Source organism: Lepidochelys olivacea (genome assembly GCF_965140295.1).
Source record: "Lepidochelys olivacea isolate rLepOli2 genome assembly, chromosome: 9".
Classification (NCBI taxonomy): domain Eukaryota; kingdom Metazoa; phylum Chordata; order Testudines; family Cheloniidae; genus Lepidochelys; species Lepidochelys olivacea.
In genome coordinates this window covers 16,835,291-16,862,382 of record NC_140419.1, presented here as the reverse complement: position 1 = coordinate 16,862,382, position 27,092 = coordinate 16,835,291, and the positions used below count along the sequence as shown (strand labels likewise).

Below are 27,092 nucleotides of genomic sequence, written 5' to 3'. Positions count from 1 at the left end.
AGGAGAGGCTGAGGGAGCTGGGATTGTTTAGTCTGCAGAAGAGAAGAATGAGGGGGGATTTGATAGCTGCTTTCAACTACCTGAAAGGGGGTTCCAAAGAGGATGGCTCTAGACTGTTCTCAATGGTAGCAGATGACAGAACGAGGAGTAATGGTCTCAAGTTGCAGTGGGGGAGGTTTAGATTGGATATTAGGAAAAACTTTTTCACTAAGAGGGTGGTGAAACACTGGAATGCGTTACCTAGGGAGGTGGTAGAATCTCCTTCCTTAGAGGTTTTTAAGGTCAGGCTTGACAAAGCCCTGGCTGGGATGATTTAACTGGGAATTGGTCCTGCTTTGAGCAGGGGGTTGGACTAGATGACCTTCTGGGGTCCCTTCCAACCCTGATATTCTATGATTCTATGATTCTATGACTCTACTACCTGTACTTGACCAGGATACCCCACTTTTTCTGCATCATGTTACACCTGTTATCTGTCAAATGAACTATAATCTACATATTTAGTTGGTATCTGGTGCTATACATTAATTAGTTGTGAAATATTGGGCAATATTTTTGAACAAAATGTTTTATACAATTATGTTGTAGACAATAACAAAGGCAAACTGAGCTGGAAAAAAACCCACATAATGGAAAGAAAATTGCCGCTGTTATGAGTATTATACAAAATACTCAACTGCTGACAATGACAGATATGTATGTATGTAATTATTATTTGTAGTATAATCATACCTAGAGGACCCAACCTAGATTGGAGTCCCATTGTGCGAGGCATGGTACATACACGTAGTAAGACACAGCCCCGAAGAGCTTACTATCCAACTAGACAAGACAGGGAAAAGGTGAAAGAAAGGAAGAGTTATCCCCAATTTACAGATGGGGAACTGGGAATTAAGAATCAGACTGGTTAAGTGACTTGCCCATGATCTAACAAGAGATCTGTGGTAAAGCTGAGAACTGAACCTAGATCTCCCGAGTACCAGTGCAGTGATTTAACAAGAGCATCCATTCTTTCCAGACCTACAAGGTATGCAATAATCTACAAACAGAAATGTCACCAGGGAGATTTAATATTAATCTCACAAACCTATGGTAAATATTTTATTAGGGAACAATCCTGCACTGGCAGGATAGAGAGATAGATCAGATGACAAAAAGTCTTTTCTCAATATAATTCCTACGATGTTATGATTTTTCAATCATCTGACAATAGAGGGATTAGGAACTAGTTTGGTTTTATAATCTCAGTCACACTCCCTGTGTTTCGATTTAAAGATTTTATTTTATTTCAGAGTAGAGGAAAAAAGAAAGATACACAGGCTAGTCCTAAGAAAAAAAAGGAAGGAAGAAGACAAAAGGAAAAGAGGGGAAGAGAAAAGGAGAATGAGAAAAAAAGTGGGGAATGGAAAGAGAAATAAGACACTTTTCAAGTCTAGAGGTTTTTTGTTCAGCTATTATTGGTGAGCACTGATCTTTGTGATGTCACCACCTCAGGGAGAACACCATGAGACTACCACCATCTTCATTCCCTCTTCTAATCAAAAGATAACCTCTGTCTTATACTATCAATATATTCACAGTATATCCAGAAAATGCAGCTTAATGCAAGTTTCTTTGTTAAGTGGTGCTGACTCCTTGTTTATGTTTACGAAAAAGTGTTTTTGTTTATATGGAAAACAAAACACAAAGAGTCTCCATTCCCTCAGCGCACCTATCGGAAAACACCCTCCAAACCCAAAGGACACAGGTTTAATACAGGCTAAAGGAAAAAAAATGTATAGCAGTCCACTGCTAAAGCATTGCCAACGCATCATTGGTTGTTGGTGAAACTGGTTCTTTATGATGTCACTGCTGCTATAGAAACCATTAGTCAACACAGGTGAAGATCCCATCTGGCAGTAGAAGAGCATGGAAAGCTGAGAGAGGAGGCAACATCTCGAGTCTGGCAGGGTCATCACAGCAGCTCAACTGAAAAAAGAACACTCTACGGTCCTGGGTACGGTCCTATTATCAACCTGCAAAAATGTCTCAGGAAGTTGACTGGTTACACAGCCAGGCAGGTGTGTGTAAAGTAGACCTCTACAACCCTGATGAACAGAAGGACCAGGACCGGAAAGTGATCTGTTTTGTAGATGTCTCCAGCCTAAATGTAAAAGACAAAGATTCAAAAGCAAAGAAAGCTGCTAGCCAGTCCAGCAGCATGTCTGAACCTTCAAATGAACTTGATCTGGGCAATCTGGAGGAAAAAGAAGTCATTGTAATAAAGGACAATGAGAAGCAAAATCATTCTAAAACTGAAGGAGCAGTATGTCTTTTCAAACAAGGTTCAACTGATGAACTCAGCGTTGTGAGCTGGCTCAACAATGACCTTCAGAAATATGCAGTTGGATTCCAGCATGCACTGACCCCTTCAGATGCCCCTCAGAAACGCAAAGTTAGCCAAACCTTCAATGATCCATCGTTGTCCCAGAACAGTGACACATCTTTAAAGTCTGCCGGTGCCCAAAAGGGAAAGAGAGATCCAGATGATGTTTCATACTATGTAAATAAGCTCTGTTCTTTGGTTGTTCAAATGGCTCGTAAAGAGATCACAGATAAATTGGAAGGCACTGCCAGTAAGTTTATACGTCAGGGGATTCATGGTTCAGGGAAAAATAACAATTCCCGTGGTTCTGTGAGCAAAATCGCATCACAAATGGTGAATGAAGCTGTTGAAGCAAGCACACAGGACCCCCAGGGTAAACTATCATCCCCCAGACCATCTCAAGAAAAGACTACCAAGAGGGAAGATACTTCAGGTTCTAATAGAACATCGCTCTTCTATGGTGAGATGTCTAATCAAAATGGCTATAAACAGGGAGGAAAACCTGGAGATAAACAAATGTGTCAGCAAGCAAAACAGTCTGGGCAGGATGATTCTGGTACTTCTGTAAGCAAAGGGTTAATGGTTTATGCAAATCAGGTTGCTTCAGACATGATGTTCTCATTTATGAAGACCATGAAAGTCCAAAGGAAGGATGGTAAGACAACCCCAGCTTGCGTAGTTTTGAAGAAAGTAATCCTCAAACATACCAAAGATGTCATATCAGACTTGATAGACTCAACCATGAAAAATCTGCATAATGTCACAGGGGTGCTCATGACAGACTCTGATTTCGTTTCCACAGTGAAGAAAAATCTTTTCAACATAGGAAGTCAAAAGTCTACTGAAATTTTGGAAGCAATGGTGAAACGCCTGTTTAAAGCCCTAGCAGGGGATGATAAGCAGTCCAGGTCTCAAAGCCTAGCATACACATCACTTAAAACAGGCTCCCAAGACAGCAAATCTCAAGGCATGCAATTTACAGCAATGAAAAGTGAAATGCATAACCAAGGGAAGGACAAAGACCGAGGAGCCAGCAAGGGTCAATCATCATCAAGCAAAGCTTCAGAAAAGCATTGCTCAATGGATAAGTACGCAAAAGACCTCATTGTGACTGCATTAATGTTGATACAACAACATCTATTACAACAGACAAATGGCAAAGACTCAGCATGTGAATCAGGTGCCAGTTCATTTGGATATGTTTCTCGTGATTCTCATTTTGAAAAGGCTGGGAGCAGCCATAGTTCCAAGTCCCTTTCAATGGCTGCTGGATCAAGGTACTCAGGGGCAAAGAATGACCACCAACAACTTGACTCCCAAAAGGGGGACATATCAAGTATCCTGTTATCAATCATCCAGAAGGTCTTATGTGAGGCTGGTTTCAATATAGATGACAATTCCAGTGAAACAAACAAGAATTATAAAGAGGCTGCCACCAATGATAGCAAGTGCAGCAAAAAGGCCTTATCTAAACAGCCCAATTCAGCCATGGATCAGTTTGACAATATGGATCAGATGAACAAGCAATTTATTGATCAACTGGTGGAATCTGTAATGAAGTTGTGTCTATTCATGGCCAAAAACAACAGCCCAGATTTAGCTATAGGTGACCTGTTGGACGAACAAAATGCATATGGTGCTTCATCCTCAAAAACGCCAGCAGCACCCAGGAGAAATTCACAATCCAAGGGTAATGGAAAACAGCTATCAGGTTCATCATCTGGTTCTGAAGTGATAGTGAACAACCAGAATACCAACAGCAGCACACTGAACAAAGAACTCCAGGCTATCCTCCAGTGGATGGCTGCTTCCCACTTCAACGTGCCCAACCTGTCATTCATGAATGAAAATGAAGGGGATTTGAAGAAGCTTCCTCTGTTGGCTGAAAAAGCAGCCAAGAAGAACTATAGTGTTGGGGATATTCTCCAAGAGGTAATGAGGTACTTTGAAAAACAACAGATGGATGCCGCTGTGGGAAACATGCCTCGTAGTGGGCTGATGGACTGGTTGCTTGCTAACCTGTAAGCAAGTGCCGACTCTTCCTCCCTCTCATGTTACTTTGACCCAGCCCAAGCGCCTAAATCAAATCTTTGCTGGCGCAACAAATAAGAACATCACAACTCATTTGCAAGAGACAACACTGCATTGAATTCAACAGGTTGTCATACACTAGCTGGGCAAGATCATCAATAAAAAAATTTTAAAAAGGAAGACTATTTTATTAAGCACTTCAACAGAGTGTGAGAAATACAAGGCACTAGTCAGAGCAATAAACCTGCTTCCCCACAGGTAGATATGAAAACTAGAGTGGGGTGAGGAGGAAATTAAAAGATGGGAGGCAAAGTGGAGCAGTAAGGGGGGTGGGGGGGGAGGGTCCATCAGAGAGGTTCCTTGTTAGAAGCCTTTCTAGAGTATCTTGGAAAGGATAGTTTTTGTGATTTCTACCAGGGTGTTGTCTCTGGACACTGCTTGGACATTTTATCTTTCATATCAATCTTTGACTAGTTGGTGTCTGATAGATTGGAAACTCCACCCCCATCTTGGACAGAAAAGGAGCTTTCTGTGTCTTCTCCCTTTCAAAGACTACTAGCTCCTGCAAGGAATAAGGGAAAAATGTCTCCACTTCTCTGTCACTCTCCCAGGCTATTTTTAAAATCTTCCTTCACAGTGAATAACCCCAGTGCTTGCCTGTGCTGTTACTCAGAACTTCCTCAAGCAGCATCACATTAAGATCATTTTTGCCAATTTTACTGCTGTCCACTGTCTTCCAAATAGTAGTCGTGAAACTGACCATAGTCTTATTAATTTCACTCTGGTACTGTTTAGTAAAGTAGATGTCTTCAAAACTTTAAGGGCTAGAAATTTCATTATTTGAAAAAAAAAAAAAAGTTTAGATTCTGTGGAAGACGGTATAGATCCCTTCACAGTAAGCTTCTCACTTGCCCTAGTGAGTCTCTATTTCAAAGTTCTTACTTCTGTAGACAGCATGTATTGTAAAACACGGCAAAAATGGAGTTTAGAAACACATCTTATATTGGGAGAGTGGAGAGATGAGAGGATGCAGTAACCAATTACTACAAATCTTTGAAGATTTCCCAAGTAGGAAATTATGCAAAATAAGGATTAGTTCTTGCCTTGACTTTTATAAACAACAGTACAAAACAAATTAATCAGATGCTTTCTAAATACTGTTCCCCACCCTGACTACCGCCTTCAAAAATCCCTCCCGCTGTTAAGGCTTTTTTGTGTCCAATTAACATTTTCTTAGCACCAGAATTTCTTATTAGTTAATTACACAATGGATATCTAGTAGGCATCCAACTGGAATAAACCTGGAATACAGGTTTTGCTTCCATCTTTTTGAACATTGTATAGTTGATATTTAGGAATGAAATTAGCCTATACAATTTACATTGTCTATTATTATTTATACTGAGTGAGTAGAAATTAGCTACTTGCCACAGGTTCCTGGACTGGGACCTGGAGAAGAGGGAGGGTCTGGGTTTCCCTACTGGTTCACTGGAAAAGGTAGTACAGAAACACCCTGGTGCAAAGGGGAGGAGGACTACTGAGTTTGGAGCTGGGCCCCCTAAGATGCATTGCTCTGCACCCTGCAGAGCCTAGGAAAGGGTGAAGAGTCTGCAGTGGGTGTGCCCAGACAGAGGAGAAGAGTTATATTATATTTCTTTGAGTTTACTGGACTCTGTTTACCCTGGAAGGGTCAAACTAACCATGGACAGAGGGCTGAGTCATGAGAAGAGGCAAACCACCACAAGGCCAAAGCAGCTGTTGGCAGGGGTGGAAGCCTATATTGCCATTCCCAGCCACAAGGGGGTGCACCAGCAGTTAAGTCCATACCTCCACACTCCTCAACTTCCCTCTCACAAGTGCCCAACATAATGTCCAGTACCCTTATGCCCTTTCTCTCCACACAAACAAGCAATTCACCCCTAAGATAAATAGATGAAAAAACAGAGTTGAGATGATGTAATATCTTGTAAGTACTGTGAGAAAAGTGGGACTTCTGGAAGTATTTAAATGAGGAAAGGGGTGGTGCTCAGGAGAGAGGTTCCATATATAGCGGCAGACATGGAAGTTGTAACTCCCCACCTGCCCCCAATGGGCAGTGTATCTTTAACAATTACCTTTTAAAATTATAGGAATCATATGCAACTGCAAGCACCATACAAAAGTTTTAGGAAAATGACAAGACAACTGCCTACAAGACCCTGGTTTCATAACAAATTCCTTTATTAAAGCAATAGAATATTGACAAGGTTCTCTTCTGCCTGAGAGATATCAAACCGTATAATGTGGCAAAACCATTAACTTTATCACCTGAGAATCAAAGGAAACACTCTCTCAAGCCTAACAACCATAGGTTTATCTCTGTAAATATGATTCTTATAACATTTAAACTCTTAACAGAGATTCAAAGGAGAGATGCTAAGGGAAAATTGTCCTGGAATTTAAGGTTTTTTCAGACCCATAAACCAGGATTTTAGGAAAAGTAAACAATATATTAACATTCATCTGAAAACTAATGTAAAATGGAATAGTTTTTAAAAGGTTGCCGTTTAAAAGCTTTTCAAATCTTTATACCAAAGGCATACTTTCTTCCCAAACTTTCAGAACTACCATCTCCCTGCTCCCCACAATAATTTCAAGTAAATTACACAAGTTTGCTTTGGTTCTGACAAGTTACACTATATCACCATTAATTTAACACTGTACTTAAACTACTAATTGTCATTTGGAAAGATATCCAGAATAGCACTGTTTAGAGATGTTACATATGAGGAATAGTTAGCAATCATATTAATAAATGTTGTTTAACTTTTTGATACATTTTTGTTCAAGACTTTTAATCCTACTTTAAACAGAAAATATCTCTATTTTATTAAGTCTCTTTATTCTCATCTTTACATTGCAGCATGAGTTGCTTTTTTGAATTGCAGGGAAAGAGGAAGAGCAACAGTAACAACATTTAATACAGCAAAAGCTCTTAGTTGCACATTAAGCTGTATTTTCAAATGTCTGCACACTTAAAAAAATACAAAACATAAGTGGGAAGTATACCCACCAAACATTTTCAAAGAGAAGTACAACCAGAGTGCAGTCAGCAGCATCTGGCCTGACATGTGCTCATTAGGAAGGAAAGGACAGGTAAAAACATTGCAATGAGCTTCCTACTTACTGACCACTCCAAATCACCTGCCTTTCAGTGGTTTATTAGACTAGCTATTTTACGCACAAGCCAGACACACAGTCATTTGAAAGCACATCATGGCTGCTGGGCATAGCACCAGCAATATCCTTACAGCTCACATATGGTCCAATCCCTAACAGGACCAGGAAAGGAAGCAGAGATGAAAACTCTCAGGTCTTGTATTTTGAACAACATACAACTAAACTCCTAGCAAGAGTCACCAAACACAAGGAAGTAGAAATAAAACCAGTTAAACTGCCATTTTGAGTTTCCAGGGGATGGGGACACACATAAAGGATTTATGCTGTGCCAGTCAGGGGGAGGAGAGGAGAGGAGAGGAGCCATCGCCATATGTAGATAGTGATGTGAAATATGACTAATACGTGTAACTAGATGGGAATTTGCAAGAAACACTGTTGGCATCAGAAACCATTCTATTTCCTTCATCTGTCTAGAACAGTTCAGGAGTTATAGTCCAAACATATCAATTTATTAGGGGAAGTGTCTCTCTCTCAAAAAAAGTGAAGTCCAAAGAGAGTAAACTCATAGTGCAGAGTGGCCAATCGATCCCATGTGACACAGACTAAATTCATTTTTGCATCAGGAGACTTTTCAAGGACTGAGGAAACCTATGGGAGCAGGAAAGGGCTATGATCTATGAATGTATAGCACTCTTGCAACACTAAACACCCAACACAGAAGCAATGGCACAGATAACTAGGAGCATGTCATGAGTAGAAAGCTCTCAAAAGGTAGACACTGTCATGGCAGTTGAACACCAGGGTGGTAGGGTCTGAAAGCTGATTAACACAATGGACTATAGTCACAGTAGAATCCTTATATGGGATACCATTGGGAACAGTTCACCTCAGAAGTGAAATGATGCACAAGACACTGCTCATCCTTTAAAAACTGTGATAATTACTGCTGAATCACATCTTCCCCCCCAAAAAGAGTAATTCTGCAATTCCACATACTGTGCAGTTCAACAACCCAATACTCTGGCTAGCTGCTATGTTTTGTCCAGGGGTTTCTATGCCAGAAGTGAGAGCAGGCCATTGTGGGCTGCTGCCTGGCCTGTTAGAAGGGATTCTGACTACTTCTGTGGGGACTTGCTAGCTATTTGAGTTGCCTGCTGTTCCCTGAGATATATTTCTCACAGAGGATCCCTCACTCAACACCTACTAGCCCTTACTCCCCATATCTCTTGAGTGGCAGTTTTTTCTGGCTCTTTCTTTCAAGTATGTCCATATTTGTTCTGCGGTCTTTGGGGTCTCTTCCTTTCAAGTTCACCCTCCTCTACTGTACAGGAGGGAGAAATGGTTAAACTATGTGGAAGGTAGAAATGTAAAAAAATATATAAAACATGTAAGTCACCCCAATATTCCCCTCAAAACTGAGGCAACAGCTAGTGCTGTGCCCTACAACAATGTACTGAAATAAAAGTATCTGTGGCTTGTGTAAATGAACTCCTTTAGAGGGATGTCGAAAGCAGTCTCACCACTTATGAACCCAGACCAATTTTTAAGCTCTCAAATACAAGTGGCCTGATATTCAGAGGTACTGAGCATTCACAGCTTACAATGATGACAGTGAGAAACGCTCAGCATCTCTAAGAATTAGGCCACTTTTATTTGAGTGCCTATACATGGATCTAGGTGCCTACATTTAGTTCTATCATTTTGGCCTCTGTCACTAAGATTCACCCATACATGGTCACCAGGCAGTTAGAGTCATTTCCCATTTTAACCAGTTAACTAAGGTTGCAGAAAAAAAAGAAAGAATACCATTTCAAAATATAAAATAATGCTTTCCGCTATATTATTTCAGTGATGTGGGCTAGTAATGAGCGCTGCACTGGGGGCTAGGAATATTGAATTCTAATCCTGGCTCAAAGACACACTCCCTTAGTGGCCTGGGTTGTCCAGGCTAAAAACAGAAATAATACCTACCCTTTCCAAAGAGCTTGAGCAAAGGGAGAAGGATCCTGGAGGTCAGGGAGACAAATCTGAAGGTCTGGATAAATACTGAACTCTTGGTGCCTATCTAAACTGAAACACATAGCCTTCTGAGGTTCATAGACTGCTATGTTAAAGCTTAAGTGGGGACAGAAGAACATTCATACTATTAGTACTACTAAACATTACAAAGAGCCTCACATGTTTTACTGACATATTACTAACGAGTATTAATAGTTAAACAAAGGCACAACTGAACCACTACTGAACAAAAATTGTTTACCAATAACTCCCAATGCAGTGTATTTAGTCCAGTGAAATATCACCTCCTCAAGGAAAAAGGAATGTTTTCATCCTTGTGAGAATGTGGCTTTGAGCAGAAAACTGGTAAGCACGTAGACTGATTCAGGTGGAAATCAGATACTACATTTGACAGAAACTTAGGGTGTAGCCTAACCAGACTATGTCTCTCTAGAGCATTTAGTCCCCCCACTCTCCTGCTGAGGTGATGGCCACTAAAAAGGCTAACTTCGCTGACAGGTGCAAAAGCAAGCAGGAGCCTAAAGACTTGCATGGAGGGCCCATACGAGCAGACAAAACTAAATTCAAATTCCTGGTGTACTTGAACTTGAGCAGACAGGAACAATCTATTCAGGAATCTTGTCATCGTAGGATTAGTAAAAACAGTTCTACCATCAATTTGAGGGTGAAGTGTAGCAATTGCAGTCAGATGCATCCTAGTTGGGCTGAGGGCTAAAGCAAACGCTAAGATATAAAGTAGGGCTGTAGATTAAATCGCAGTTAACTCACACGATTAACTAAAAAAAATTAACTGTGCTTAAAAAAATTGATCACGATTAATCGCAGTTTTAATTGCACTGTTAAATAATAGAATTCCAATTAAAATTTATTAAATATTTTGGATGTTTTTCTACATTTTCATATATATTGTATTCTGTGTTGTAATTGAAAGCAAAGTGTATATTATTTTTATTACAAATATTTGCACTTTAAAAATTATAAACAAAAGAAATAGTATTTTTCAGTTCACCTCATACAAGTACTGTAGTGCAATCTCTTTCTCGTGAAAGTGCAACTTACAAATTTAGATTTTTTTTGTTATATAAACCCACTCAAAAACAAAACAATGTAAAACTTCAGAGCCTACAAGTCCACTCAGTCCTACTTCTTATTCAGCCAATCACTAAGACAAACAAGTTTGTTTACATTTACAGAAGATAATGCTGCCCTCTTCTTATTTACAATGTCACCAGAAAGTGAGAACAGGCATTTGCACGGCACTTTTGAGGCTGGCATTGCAAGGTATTTATGTTCCAGATTTAAACATTTCATTAAAGTGAATGTTAAAATTTTATAAATACAGAGGTTGAGAAAAGAGTGTCTGTACATCTGGGTATAGTGCTTAGATTATACACAAATATAAAGTTTGTTTTTAAAAGTCATATGATACATATAGTACATAATCAGCAATAACTCAAATTTAGGTGAATTAATTTAAGAATACAGTTTAGATATTAGCATCCAAGTATTCGGGTACATCACACATGAAAAGTTGTAGAGATTTTGTTGTAGAAAGCAAAATATATCAATGAGTGAAGACTGTCCCTCAGTAATTGAGCATTTAGAAATTGTTGTCTATTTAGAAGACACAAAAAGTATTTCAGTTACTTTCCTGACTGCGCTTCTCATAGGCACTCCAGCTTCTCTCTCCTGGTATTACTCATGTCCGATGATGTGTTCTATGTAGATGTCCCTCGACCACCTGATGAAATCTGACACCACGAGTTGCCGCATCAGCTGAGCGTCGTGTCGACTGATTCCGCATTCTCTCAACACTCGCTCGTTACTGGGGTCCCATGAGCCCATGGCTCCGATGATCAACACGTGTATCTGAACCTGGTAAACCCAGCTCTCAAGGTTTCAGCCAGAGGGGAGTATTTCTCCTCCTTTCGAGCTTGGGCATTGTGGAGGGCTGGGGTCCTGTTTTCGAGGGCACTGTGACGTCCACCATGATGATCTTCTTCTGGTCCTCACTGGTCATGACGATGTCTAGTCACATTTGGCTGTCGGTTACAGGGATGGTGGAGTTCATGGCAACCCTTCCTACAGGTGGTGGGATGGCTCTAATCAGGTGATCTTGGATGGCGTTGTGTCGCCGCTCCCAGGCTCTGGAATGGGGCTTGCAGCTACACAGGAGGTGGGACACTGTTTGCTGGCATAGCTGCACTTCTTACATCGTCTGTCCTGATTCCCATGGCGGACAGCTCTGTTCAGTTGAGCCAGGCCCCGTGGATGAACCGCTAGTTGGCAAATCAGGTGAAGCTGCCGCCAGAGAGGAAGTGATTGCTGGCATCCCACTTGCACGTCACCTTGAACCTTGCCCTGGTCCAGCTTTTCTACATACTGGCAGCAGACGGCATCCTTCAGGGTCCTCTCCAGCATGGTTCTAGCTTTCAGAGTGATTTCACAGGATTATATGGTCTGTGTTCTTCACCTGTGGGACCAGGAGTCCCAGTTCCTGGCATTCTTCGCACCACATCCAGCAGCAGCCAATATGCTTCTCCAGTCATCATGTAGCGTTGCGGACACAAGTCCAGAGTGAAGCAAAGTCTCCCCCATCTCTTCCAAATTCACCTTCCAGTGAGCCGCTCAGGTAGGTGGCAACATCTTAGTTGGAGGGGGTTCTGGCAGTTCACTTTTTGATTACATCCTGCAGGGCACTTTCTGTGATGTTTCTCACCATGGCATCTGGGCACATCAGGAGACAGAAGGTGTGAGTGATCACCGCAATGTTGTACAGATCACCCATACAAGGGATGCTGGTGCTGCCCTGCCTGTGTGAGATGAACACCAGTTCATTGCTGGTTCTTTGGGGAAGAAACATCCACTTCTTCACTAGCTGCCTGATGCTTTTGTCTGCCTTGTTCAGAGGTACCTTCACCACGGCAGATTCCCTCAGGATGAATGAGATATGCGGATCAGGAAGGTGTTCAAGGCATTGATCTTCTGCCATGGTGTCAGTAGGGAGGAGCTGATCCTGGCCACATCTCGTAGAATCTCCGTGATGGTATCCTCAGGTGTCTGCTGTACGTGGAACCGGTGGGCGTGCCGAGACGTTGGTATGCTTGCCTATTCTTGGGGAAGATCATAGGTTCACCCTGGATCTGAAAAGGCATCACCTAGACAGAGTCCCCCCTACTGCCATCAATATGCAGGGATGCGCACTTCCTAGCATTGAAGTGGAGTCCCATCCAGTTAGCAGCCTGGCTGGTGATGTCGAGCTTTTGTTGGAGATACTCGAGGTTGTCTGCGATCAGGATCAGATTGTCTGTGTAGCCCAGGATATTCACACTGTTGCCATACAGGTCAAAACTGCCTAGACCACTGGAGATAGCTCAAATGAGCGGCTCCATGGCTAAGTTGAAAACAATGGGGCTGAGGGGACAATCTTGCTTCACACTGTTACGGATAGGAATTTTAGGCGTCTCTCCTTCTATGGAGCAGATGGTGGTGGTGCAGCCTTCAAAAAGTTCCCAGATCATTTGGAGAAAGTTTTCAGGCATCCCAAACTCTTGCAGCGTGGCAAAAATGTGCTGGTGGGGTATCGATCCAAATGCATTAAGCAGGTCGATCCATGCTATGGCACATTGCCTCCATGCCCTTCTGGCCATGTGGATGGCAGTCTGAAGGACAAAGTTGTGTTCGTAACAGCCTTCACAAGACATGAAGCCTGTCTGGATGGAGCTGATGGCTCCTCAGTTCACAGACCAGATGCTAAACATTCGTATGCCCCTTCATGTTTTGGCCAGCATTCCAGAGGATATGCTTCCATGCTGATGCTCATTAAAAAATAATGCATTAATTAAATTTGTGACTGAACTCCTTGGGGAGAATTGTATGTCCCCTGCTCTGTTTTACCCGTACTCTGCCATATATTTCATGTTCTAGAAGTCTCAGATGATGACCAGCACATGTTGTTCATTTTAAGAACACTTTCAGTGCAGATTTGACAAAACGCAAAGAAGGTACCAATGTGAGATTTCTAAAGATAGTTACAGCACTCAACCCAAGGTTTAAGAATCTGAAGTGCCTTCCAAAATCTGAGTGGGACGAGGTGTAGAGCATGCTTTCAGAAGTCTTAAAAGAGCAACACTCCGATGCGGAAACTACTGAACCTGAACCACCAAGAAAGAAAATCAACCTTTTGCTGGTGGCATCTGACTCAGATAATGAAAATGAACATTGTCGGTCCGCACTGCTTTGGATTGTTATCGAGCAGAATCCATCATCAGCATGGATGCATGTTCCCTGGAATGATGGTTGAAGTATGAAGGGACATATGAATCTTTAGCGTGTCTGGCATATAAATATTTTGGGACGCTGGCTACAACAGTCCCATGAGAACACTTATTCTCACTTTCAGGTGACATTGTAAACAAGAAGCAGGCAACATTATCTCCTGTCAATGTAAACAAACTTGTTTGTCTGAACGATTGGCTGAACAAGAAGTAGGACTGAGTGAACTTGCAGGCTCTAAAATTTTACATTGTTTTATTTTTAATACAGTTTTTTTTATACATAATTCTACATTTGTAAGTTCTACTTTCGTGATAAAGACATTGCACTATAGTACTTGTATTAGGTGAATTGAAAAATACTACTTTGTTTTTTACAGTGCAAATACTTGTAATCAAAAATAAATATAAAGTGAGCACTGTACACTTTGTATTCTGTGTTGTAATTGAAATCAATATATTGAAAATTTGGAAAACATCCAAAAATATTTAAATAAATGGGTATTAACAGTGTGATTAATTGTGATTAATTTTTTAATCACGCAATTAATCAAGATTAATTTTTTTAATCGCTTGACAGCCCTAATAAAGAAGTAGTCCAGAATTCTTTGAATCATAGTTTGAGTATGCGGGATATTATGTGTAACCGCCCAGATGGAGGATTACCTACTCTTGTTTTCTACTATTAAGGAGGACATTCTGGACTGCCACTGAACAGTATGTGTCCTCTGTTGTCAGCCACTGATAAACCATGCTGAGAGGTGTAGCACCTGAGGATTTGGGTGCAGCACACAGCTGTGATTCTGAGTTATCAAGTGTCTGGTTAGTGACAATAGCAAGGGTTACCTGGGTTAGACAGCTTTTGTAGATCACAATACCAGGGCTGCCTGAGCTACAAGAATCAATTTGCCTCAATCTTGTTTCAACTTGACAATGACTCTGGGAATAAGGGGCACTGGTGGATATGCATACATAGAAACAGGAAACCATTCAAAATTGGCCCAGGGCTATGACCTACTCTGGAACAGAACTGGAGAAATGTCCTGTTCTACTGAGTCACAAACAGGTCCACCTTCAGAAATCACCATACAAAAAACACTCAAGCTAGAACCACTGTGTTGAGAGACCATCTGTGGTCTAATTTGAAGTATCTGCTCAAGCTGTCCACCAGGCCATTTGAACACCTAGCAAGTGAGAGGCCCTGAGACTGACCAAGCTCCAACATGCAGAAATTCCACAACTTGACTGCCTCCTGGCACAGGCTGTCTGACCTAGCGCACATAAAATACCACTGTAATGTTGTTAGAGAACCTGGACAGTCCTGCCCTGAATGTGAGGCAGGAACTGCTCACAGGCACAGAATATTGCACACAACTCAAGAACATATGTGTAAGGTGGCCTCATGGGCAGTCCACAAACCCTGAGCCTGAAGATCTCCCAAATGTGCTCCCCACTCATGGCTGAAGCGCTGTTATCAAAGTGATTGAAGGGAAAGGTTGAGAAAAAGAGACATCCCTCTCCCCCATACAGTCTTGGCTCATCCACCAGTTCAGAGACAGCTACACTGTCTAGAATGCATACCAGCCTGTCCAGATACTGAATCTGAGAGTGACAAACTCACATTAGCCATGTCTACTTTTCCCTGAGGTAGAGCTGGGCATGAGGGGTCACATAAGTACTGCTGCCATGTGACCTATGAGTCTGAGGCAATTCCTTACTGTGGTTCCTGGCTGATCCTTGAGCAATGTATAGAGGCCCAATATGATCTGGATTCTGGGGAAAGGCAGGAAAGCCCTGGCAAAAATTTAATCCAGGACCACTCTAATGAACTCTATTCTTTGTAGAGGTGATAATGTTGACTTTTCTGTGTTTTCTAACTTCAGGCCCAGGGTGCTGTATGTTCAGAGAGTGCGATGGATAGCAGCCTCTACTTGGTGTCTGGAGTGATCTCAAAGCAACAAATCACCCAAGTAGGGCTACACAGACATCTGGCTGGCAGAGATAGGCAGCTACCACCATACACACCACCATGCTGTAAACCCACAGTGCTGATGATAGATAAAAGGACAGAACAGAATAGTGAACTGTAATGATCTCATATCACGAAACTTAGGAACTTCCTGTGACTCGGGTGGATCACCACACAGAAGTAAGTGTCTTGTAAAGTTGAGAGTACCACACCAGTCTGCTGAAACTAGGGAAGGGATAACAATAGCAAGGGATACCATACGGAACTTTTACTTCTTGTTGTATTTATTTAGGTTCAGAAGATCTAGACTGGGTCTGAGACTCCCTTCTGGCTTTGGGTATTGGAAAGTATCAGGAATAAAAAACCCTGCACCAAAGAACACAGTATCTTGCACTTGTTATCTCAGTAGAGACTCGTGAGGGGGTCCATGAAGAAGGAGTGGGAAGAGGGAATAGAAAGAAATTTCAGGATATATCTCAATACCACTGTGCATAGCAGGCTGAGTTAAATCCAGTAATGCTGAGTCAAAAGGCAGACTGGTACCAAGCATCACTAGCATCTCTCATATGTGATCTGCTCCTGTGAGAGAGTGGAAATATTGATTTGTATCCCCCAAGGCATTCAATACAGCCAGTGAGGAGGCTGGTATGGCCCCAGACCGCAGTTGTGCCTGCACCAATTGTCCTAATCTCTGGCTCTAATCTCCTCATATCTCCTTTTGTGGGTATGAGAACAGGGTCTGAAGAAAACCCTAGACTGTCAATAGCGCGAGATCCAAAAGCCCACTTCGGATTCTGACAAAGAAGTGGAATATTCTGAGAGCCAACGTGGTGCAGTACTGGGAGCAGCTGTTGGAGACTGTGACCAGGATCTATTCCGGGAACATGGTACCAGAGAAAGCATGGACAGCTTCCTAGCTGCTGGTATTGTGTGACAAAACAGAGATAATACAGCAGTGGAGGAGCCTGAAGAAAGGGTAGCAGGACTGTGGTTGATGTGCCCACAGCAAACTGCCAGAGCTGATGACTACGGTACCTGGAATGGTGCTGGATGAGGGTCTTCACCCTGAATTAACAGCAGCGGTGGCCTCAAATGCATAATCCGCCACACAGGCCTCCAGCATTGTCAGTACCAATAAAGGCAGATGTCCCACCATGATCAGAGATGTCTGATATAGTGTCAAAACAGAGGAAGTCGCCAGTCTCAACGGTCCCTTGGAGGACACCAGAGTTAACGTCTCAGGTCAATGAGAGAAAGTATGAACCAATAACAGAAAGTGGGGAGCCAAAGGGCATGCTCTACCATTGGCACCAGAACGAACCTCCATGGAGGAATCTTTCACTGCAAATGTCAAAGAGCCCAATACCAACTTCTTATCCTTCTGAGGCTGGAATTGGTCTGATGTCTTTGACCTTGAAGAAGATGGTCCCAGTGATGGGGATCTCCTATGGCTCCTATTTGCCAGTAAAATGGGGAGTACTCTGGAAAGGAGTTGTCAATGAAATCCCCTTGGAGAACAAAGGGGGTTCAGACACTGGTCTAAGGGAAACCTCCACAAGAATATATCAAAGGTGCTCTTCCTGCAGCTTCTTTGTCCTGGTCTTGAAGCCCTGGCAAATTGAGCACCTGTCTCTTACACGGCCATCATCCAAGCACTTTAGATAGCAGGAATGAGGATTACTGCCAGGCATCAGCTTTCAGCAAGCAGAACAAGGCTTGAAACCTGGGGACGTTGGCATGGGATCCCGTGGTACAGGGCAACAGCCTGAAGCTTGCCTTACTCAGAAAAATTGACAGAAAACTTCTAACAAAAAGGAAAATAAGAAAAATGTGCAATGAACAAAAACAGTACCACTAGGAAGAATAAGTATGTATCCATAACTCTGTTCCCAAAGAACGAGGCGGTAAACACAGACTGCTCTGACTACAAACCATAAGAAGGAACTGAAGGAGTGGAAGGGTGTCACCATCCTTTACTGTCCGTTTGGAATACAAGGAGCCGTGCTGTGGGTGGGGCTGCGTCTGTGGCTACTATTAGGGGAAACTCTGGCACAGGTACACAAGACATGTAAATACCTCCAGTGTAATGGACATATGCAAGCACTGAAAGAAAGTTTATCATATTGCACAACATATGCGTGTACCAAAGACAAATTGGGTTGGAAAATAGTAAAATAAAAGGAAAAATACTGCAGTATGATACATAATACTTAACAGAAGTACAAAAGGGGTTATTGATATACAAGAATTTTTTAATTCTGGGCATCTCAGAATCTGGAAGAATACTGACAAATTGGAAGGAGTTCAGAAAAGAGCAAATTATTGGAAGGCTGAAAGAAATGATTTATGAGGAAAGATTAAAAGCACTAAATATGTATCTCTTGGCTACATTAGACATAAGAGGAACATGTTGTATGCAGTGTAGTTGTAGCCATGTTGGTCCCAGACACAAGGTGGGTGAGATAATATACCTTTTATTGGACCAACTTCTGTTGGTGAAAAAGAAAAGCTTTTAGACCTGAAGAAGAGCTCTGTGTGGCTCGAAAGCTTGTCTCTCTCACCAACAGAAGTTGGTCCAATAAAAGATATTACCTGACCCATCTTGTCTCTGTAATCAGAAGAACATAACAGCTTAAGTGTAAGAGTGTCAACATCAACAAATGGAGAGGAATTATTTAGTGCGATACAGTGCAGACTGGAAGGGATAGATTTTAAGCACTGCCCTGGATTACAGTTTTTGGTTGTACTGCAACCCGAATTAATTGATTCCAGCTAACTCAAATTAGCATTATAAATGCTAGTCTAGACACTCACAAATATTTGTTTTTAGTTAACCTGAGTTACATCACAAACAAAACTGCAGTCTAGACAAACCGTGGAAATAAATGGATAAAAATTAATAAAGGAAAACTCTAGTCAGATAACTAACTCCCTGACAGTGGCAGGTATTAGAATATGGAAAAGTATGTATCCTAAGCTAAGTCATAGAAGCCACAGCATTTGAGACATTTAAAATTGAAGAAAGCACTATAATCAATAAGGAACAATCATACATTGACAAAGGAAGAACTAGATGATTGAATAGGTTATGACTATCTGAGATTGCTTGATTTATTGCACCAAAAATATAAATTCACCAAGAGTCACATAATCTTCCTTAGGTTATGTCTACATAGCAGCTGGGAGATGCGAATCCCAACTTGGGTTAACATACCTGTACTGGCTCTTCTTGAACTAGTATGCTAAAAATAGCAGTGTGACCACGATGGCCATGGCAGTAGCTCCAACTAGCCACCTGAGTACAAACCTGTCTAACGTTCTAGATACGTACTTGAGTTGCTAAGCCAGGGGTGGGAAAACTTTTTGGCCCAAGGGCCACATCGGGGAATAGGAATTGTATGGCAGGCCATGAATGCTCACAAAATCGGGGTTGGGGTGTGGCAGGGGGTGCAGGCGCTGGGGTGAGGCTGGGGATGAGGAGTTTGGGGTGTAGAAGGGTGCTCTGGGCTGGGACCAAGAGGTTCAGAGTGTGGGAGGGGGATCAGAGCTGGGGCAGGGGTACAGGAAGGGGTGCAGGTTCCAGCTGGGGGTGCAGGCTCTGGGGTGGGGCTGTGGATGAGAGGTTTGGGGTGCAGGAGGGTGCTCCAGTCTGGGATCAAGGGGTTTGAAGAGTGGGAGGAGAATCAGGGCTGGGGCAGGAGGTTTGGGCGTGGGGAGAGGCTCAGGGGTTCAGGCTCTGAGCGGCGCTTACCTCAAGCGGCTCCTGGAAGCAGTGGCATGTCCCTTCTCGGCTCCTATGTAGAGGCGGCTCTGCACGCTGCCCCATCCACAGGCACCGCCCCTGCAGCTCCCATTGGTGCTCACAGGAGCCGGAGCGGGGCCATGCCCTGGCTTCTGGGAGCCATGTGGTGTGGCCCCCAACCCAGCATCCTGGCCGGAGCGGGGCCGAGCCGTGTGGTCCAGCTCCCGACCCAGTGCCCCGGCCGGAGCATTGAAGTGGGGCCGAGCTGTGTGGTGCGGCTCACGGGCCGGCTTAGAACAGCTTGCGGGCCATAGTTTGCCCACCCCTGAGCTAACCAAAGCTGTCACCTGTGCTGCCATGGCCACACTTCTATTTTTACTGTATTAGTTTGCGCAGAGCTAGCACATGTATGTCTACCTGATCTGAGAATCACACTTCCCAGCCGCCATGTCGACATACCCTTAGACTTTTTAGGAGACCAGAACTTGATGAGCCAGACATTTCTGAAAAAAACTAGGGAAGACATAGCTGTTCATTGTAACTGGGTTCACTGTTGCCATGGTCACTAAGAAACCAAATCATCTAACTCCCAATGATCTTATGTCATTGTCAAGGTTCCTCCCCCACTCTGAACTCTAGGGTACAGATGTGGGGACCTGCATGAAAACCTCCTCAGCTTACTTTTACCAGCTTAGGTTAAAACTTCCCCAAGGTACAAATTAATTTTATCCTTTGTCCTTGGAATATCCACTGCCACCACCAAACTCTAATTGGGTTTACTGGGAAATGTAGTTTGGACACGTCTTTCCCCCCAAAATCCTCCCAACCCTTGCACCCCACTTCCTAGGAAAGGTTTGGTAAAAATCCTCACCAATTTGCATAGGTGACCACAGACCCAAACCCTTGGATCTGAGAACAATGAAAAAAGCATTCAGTTTTCTTACAAGAAGACTTTTAATAGAAATAGAAGTAAATAGAAGTAAAGGAATCACCCCTGTAAAATCAGGATGGTAGATACCTTACAGGGTAATTAGATTCAAAACATAGAGAATCCCTCTGGGCAAAACCTTAAGTTACAAAAAAGACACACAGACAGAAATAGTCATTCTATTCAGCACAGTTCTTTTCTAAATCATATAAAGAAATCATAATCTAACACATACGTAGCTAGATTACTTACTAAAAGTTCTAAGACTCCATTCCTGTTCTATCCCCGGCAAAAGCAGCATACCGACAGACACAGACCCTTTGTTTCTCTCCCTCCTCCCAGCTTTTGAAAGTATCTTGTCTCCTCATTGGTCATTTTGGTCAGGTGCCAGCAAGGTTACCTTTAGCTTCTTAATCCTTTACAGGTGAGAGGATTTTTCCTCTGGCCAGGAGGAATTTTAAAGGGGTTTACCCTTCCCTTTATATTTATGACAGTCATAAAGCCAAATCTAACAGGAACTGGGCTCCCTGCTGGTGATCTAATGAAGTCAGCCATGATAATCATCATCCTCTCTATGATGAAGGGAGCAGATTACTTTCTTGCCTTACTGTTGCTTTGTATTGTATTGTAGGGTGGCATGGGTAAAGACTAAGTAGCAAAATTCTCTAACATGGTGAAGAGGAAGAGACACAATAGCTTCAGCAATTCCACAACAAATTTAGTGTCATGTTGGGCATGTCAATTCAGAAGAAAGTAAGTGCAAGTTGCCATGTCACAGTCAGCATCATGTGCTATTTTGTCTCCGCAGCTGTAGTTCTGCAGTGGTAATGGGAGCTGGGATACTTTCTCACATCCTGTTGTTCACTTTACTCACTCTGGCATCACTCAAAACACTACAATATTTATCTTATGTCACTGAGAAATTGTTAGGACTTGAGGATTGAGATCTAAGGATATGACAAAGGGTTTTTACAGTTGCAGTTTAGCTAATACATAGGTTGAAAGAGCCACATACCTTTGGGCACCATTACAAAGAGTTTTCAAAAATTGTGAGAATATTTTATCTTGTAAAAACAAATAAATGAAAGTCTGAAGGATGCTGCCAACATGCTGTGGCCTGTATGGAGGGAGACAGTATTGAATCATAGAATATCAGGGTTGGAAGGGACATCAGGAGGTCATCTAATCCAACCCCCTGCTCAAAGCAGGACCAATCCCCAACTAAATCATGCCAGCCAGGGCTTCGTCAAGCCTGACCTTAAAAACTTCTAAGGAAGGAGATTCTACCACCTCCCTAGGTAATGCATTCCAGTGTTTCAGCACCCTCCTAGTGAAAAAGTTTTTCTTAATATTCAACCTAAACCTCCCCCACTGCAACTTGAGACCATTACTCCTTGTTCTGTCATCTGCTACCACTGAGAACAGTCTAGATCCATCCTCTTTGGAACCCCCTTTCAGGTAGTTGAAAGCAGCTATCAAATCCCCCCTCATTCTTCTCTTCTGCAGGCTAAACAATCCCAGCTCCCTCAGCCTTTCCTCATAACTCATATGTTCCAGTCCCCTAATCATTTTTGTTGCCCTCCACTGGATGTTTTCCAATTTTTCCACATCCTTCTTGTAGTGTGGGGCCCAAAACTGGACACAGTACTCCAGATGAGGCCTCACCAATGTCGAACAGAGGGGAACGATCACATCCCTCGATCTGCTGGCAATGCCCCTACTTATACATCCCAAAATGCCATTGGCCTTCTTGGCAATAACGGCACACTGTTGACTCATATCCAGCTTCTCGTCCACTGTAACCCCTCGGTCCTTTTCTGCAGAATTGCTGCCTAGCCATTCGGTCCCTAGTCTGTAGCAGTGCATGGGATTCTTCTGTCCTAAGTGCAGGACTCTGCACTTGTTCTTGTTGAACCTCATCAGATTTCTTTTGGCTCAGTCCTCTAATTTGTCTAGGGCCCTCTGTATCCTATCCCTACCCTCCAGCATATCTACCTCTCCTCCCAGTTTAGTGTCATCTGCAAACTTGCTGAGGGTGCAATCCACACCAACCTCCAGATCATTAATGAAGATATCGAACAAAACCGGCCCCAGGACTGACCCTTGGGGCACTCCACTTGATACCGGCTGCCAACTAGACATGGAGCCATTGATCATTACCCGTTGAGCCCGACAATCTAGCCAGCTTTCTATCCACCTTATAGTCCACTCATCCAGCCCATACTTCTTTAACTTGCTGGCAAGAATACTGTGGGAGACTGTGTCAAAAGCTTTGCTAAAGTCAAGGAACAACACGTCCACTGCTTTCCCCTCGTCCACAGAACCAGTTCTCTCATCATAAAAGGCAATTAGATTAGTCAGGCATGACTTGCCCTTGGTGAATCCATGCTGACTGTTCCGCATCACTTTCCTCTCCTCTAAGTGCTCCAGAATTAATTCCTTGAGGACTGCTCCATGATTTTTCAGGCACTGAGGGGAGGCTGACTGGCCTGTAGTTCCCAGGATCCTCCTTCTTCCCTTTTTTTAAAGATTTTGCCAGTCGTCCGGGACCTCCCCAGGATGATTAAGTCATAGGCCTCCAACAGAAAAGGCCAAGACTTCTGTTTGTGCAAGATTTTTAATGTGGGAACAGGGACAGCTAATAAACTCTGTCTTGTTTTTCTGCAGAAAAAAGTAAAGTGGTATACAAGGGAGGAAGCTAGAAGGAAGGAGAGAAGAGAAATGAGAAAGGACCAAATAGCCACTGTGCCAACTGGAGAGTCCTACAATGGGCAGCAGCAGGAGGGGCAGAACCACCTGAGTGATGCATCATGGTCTACAGTCTACAAGGAGAGTCAGCAACAAGAGTCTCTGGACCACCCAGCCCTTTTTCTCCACAAGGACAGCCACTAACACAATGCATCTCAGGCTGTGCACAAAGAGGAGCTGAAAAAAAGAGTACCAGACTTGTACTGTGTCTTCAGATGTATACTACCAAGAAGAAGAGGACCTGAAGCAGTGGCAGGCAACTCCAGCTACCATCACACCCTACAGGAGCGAGCTAACAGATCCTCAAACATTTGCGCTGCTGTACTCTATCTGGAGCACTGCTGAGAAGTTGATGGATGAAGTCTATTAGAGGTGGAGAGGTATGTTTTTTACATATTAAATAAAAAAGGGAATAGTGGATTTAGTGGATGAAATTAATGTAGTAAATGTAATATATCTGGATTTTATACAGTTAATCATGGATTTGATCTATTCTCTCCTGAATTCATACTCAGAAAATTATGAATATTAGTTTGCAACAGACAGTAAAAATGGTGGAATTTGGTACTGGACACTCAAAAACATCAAACTATAAAGATATATATAGCTAAATAGCTCTGATGAGACTGCTAAATTCTGCACTCGGTATTGAAAAGATATTGACAAACTAGAAGGATTTAGGAAAAGAGCAACAGCAATGAATAGAGGACTAAAGGGAGAGGTTTATGAGGAAAGATTAAAACAATTTAATGTACATAATTTGGCTAAACAACGATTAGAAAGGGTAAATAATAAGGATATCTATTTTCTTGCATAAATATAACTAAAAGAAATTAGATGAAATTAAAAGACAAAATGAGGACACAAACACTTCCTGCTAGTTAAATGATTTTACAAGGGAAATATGGGAAGCCACATAATCTGAGAGATTAAAAATTATCCTGGACAAAGCCGTGGAAAAATGTTTTGAGGGATCAATCCTATTTTGACAGAAAAACGGACCAGATGACATCATCTCCACCTCTGACATTTGTTTCTATGACTTTTCAATAGTCTGATAATAGATATCTAGAGAATAAGATCATTTAGTATAATGTCCCAGTCATTGTTCCTCCTTCCCTTTAACATGTTTTAATTTTATATTGCCAGATTAAAATATAGCGTGTAGACAATGGAATTGCATTGTTCAGGCCAAGGAAATTTCTCTGAGATGTTATATTTGAGGCACTCTGTCCACTCAGAGTGTGCCTTCATTGATGAAAGGAAGAAAAAAAAAACAACGTGTGTTCTTAACTTGGGTTAGCTAATCAGCCAACTCAGGTTTAAAACAGCAGTGAAGACATGGCAACTCTGCTTTTAACTTGGGTTAGCAACTCAAGTTCCATCCCAGGCTCCCATATAGGTATTAACTCAAGCTGCTAACTTGAGTTAAAAACAGAGTCACCATATCTTCACTACTACTGTAACCCGGGTTAGCTAACCTGAGTTGGTTAAGAACATACTCGCCTCCACAAAATGAAGACATACCCTAAGAATCAGGTTTTTCTAAGATGTCTCACTCTGTGTATTATCATCATTTATTGGTGTTTGCGTTTCCCCAGGCAACAAACCAGGAAAAAGATAGGGATAAAGAACTTGACCAAGAAAGCTTTCCAAGAATGGATGACAACAGGTCTGTGGATGGAGAACTGAGACACGGAATATTCAAGGAAATGGGGGATCAAATCATCTAAGTTGAGAGGTTCCTAAGCATGTGCTATAACTCCCAACATGAGCAACAAGAAAAAGAGGTCAGTTCAAGCCACACAGGAACATCCCCATCACCCTTCAAGGAAGAATGCTCTGAGGATATAAATGAGGGGCACATCCCTCCTAAAGAACAGGAAAATCACCCAGGCTCTCCAACATCAGTCTAATGGAGCCAAGGGGGGAAGCCTGTTGCACTTTCCCGCCATCTAACTTCTTTTCTGGTCTGTCAGAGCAACCCAATGATGCCCTGAGGCAAACAGGATTAATCACCTCACCAAAACACAGCCCGCTGATCCCATTCCACAAAATTTAGCTCTTTTATTTCCAATACTCATTGGCACATCTTTCACTTTTAATGGCAATCTACAATAGCTATTCAAATGACACTTGCTGTTCCCAAATCTGCCTCAAGACAACCTCAACAGCGCTGTATTAGTTAGATAATCAACTCAGATCTCATAATTACAACCCTGTTGAATTAATAAAAATTAACTACTTTCTTAAAAATCAGATAAATATGTGACTGGAAATGTTGTGATCTGGATACATGATAGTGCTTGTTAAACAGTATTCAGAGCATTGCAAGCCCATCAAATATTGGCTCTTCTTTGGTTCTTGGTTCATGAATGCTTCATGAACCAATCTCAATTTTTTTCATATCTGTTCACTTGAAAATATTCTGCAAATATTACAAACAATTGAGTTTACAGATTATTTACAAAATCTCTTTGGTCATCATTGGTAATTCACTTCAGTTAGCAGAGTTTGGATCTGGTCCGTGATTGAATGACCTACCTTTTACAAATTGGAGCCATGCCTCCAGAACTCATTGTGGCTTTGATTCTCTCAGGTAGAGGATGGACTCTGGGTGGAATACTTCTCTTGCTGTTGCCAATATTGAATACCACAGTAGCTTCTGACCACCACCACTACATTCAATGCCATCAAATTGGGCACCTACCAATAGTCTATTGGCACTTGTGCATGCATAATGTTTTCCAGTTGTATTATAATGGTGCCTCTGCCTCTTACATGTTCAACTGTGTGCTCCATAAGTCCAACTGTTGCTACTGTAAGGCATATGTCTGGCCTTGTTTTTCTGGTTTAAACTCAACTATGTATATTATTTAGTTCAGGGATATTCAGACTGAGGCCCTGGAGCTGCAAGTGGCTCTTTAATATGTCTCCTGCAGCTCTTTGCTGCACATATTAAAAAACTGTGTGATTTAATTATTAACCAATCCAAGTTATTAACCAATCAGGATGCTTTTACTATGTTATTAACCAATTGTCGAATACTGGGTCAGTCATTTTTCTGTGAGTATATAGTAAATGAAACAATGAATTCACACTACTAGGGCTTTTTTGTGTAATATTGATCACTAATTTGGCTCCTGAACCACTACGGTCTGAGTATCATTGATTTAGTTAATGATTTTGAATTGAACACTATTTTCTGACCATCACCACTATGGTATTCAAAAATGACTGTCATCTCTAAATCTATCTGCCACATACCAATAGCTACCACTATCTGTCTATGGTGGTTCCCAGCATTGAGTAGGGTGGGAGGAGAATTTTCGCCCATGCCTATGTCTGCCTTGGTAGTGTCTACATTAAATAACTGTATCTTTCACTGCCAACCAGAGGATTAACTCTCTGCTTTGTAGCTTAACTAATGTTTTGTTCCCATAAAAAAAATTAATTATTGGTGATCGTATCAACACCTAAGCCACATCATGACTAGAAAAGTGTTCAGTGGAGGAAAGAAGGATTCTGTTGCCACAAAGACAACACAATGATACCATGCAGAAGACCATGGCCATTTGTAACATGGACACCACCAGCTTAGTAGTACAGTCATCCTCACAAGCAAGTACTGCTGCTGCAAGCAGTAGACTGCAGCAAACAAGCAAAACAAACACCACACCACCACAGCAATTTCTGGATACAGTGACAGAAGATAAAGTAGAAAGACTGAGGAGAGAGCATATGGTGAACTCCCAAGTCCAGTCCTCAAACAAGATGAATAAAGAGTATTCAGATGTATTTGGCTTTTATCTAAACAAGATCAGATAAACATGCACTAGGGCCTGCTACTGAAGACC

General features: G+C 42.2%; 2 protein-coding genes across 2 annotated transcripts in view; one reads left to right on the top strand and one right to left on the bottom strand.

The window, feature by feature from the left end:
• Positions 1-27,092, bottom strand: part of PHC3 (polyhomeotic homolog 3) — a 104,485-nt gene that overhangs the window by 44,375 nt on the left and 33,018 nt on the right. The window lies entirely within an intron of this gene.
• On the top strand, positions 2,024-4,390 carry LOC311525795 (A-kinase anchor protein 4-like; the record flags this gene model as incomplete). The annotated part of the gene is made up of 1 exon (XM_084638146.1): positions 2,024-4,390. The coding sequence occupies one exon, from the start codon at positions 2,024-2,026 to the stop codon at positions 4,388-4,390; it is 2,367 nt and encodes a 788-aa protein (XP_084494272.1).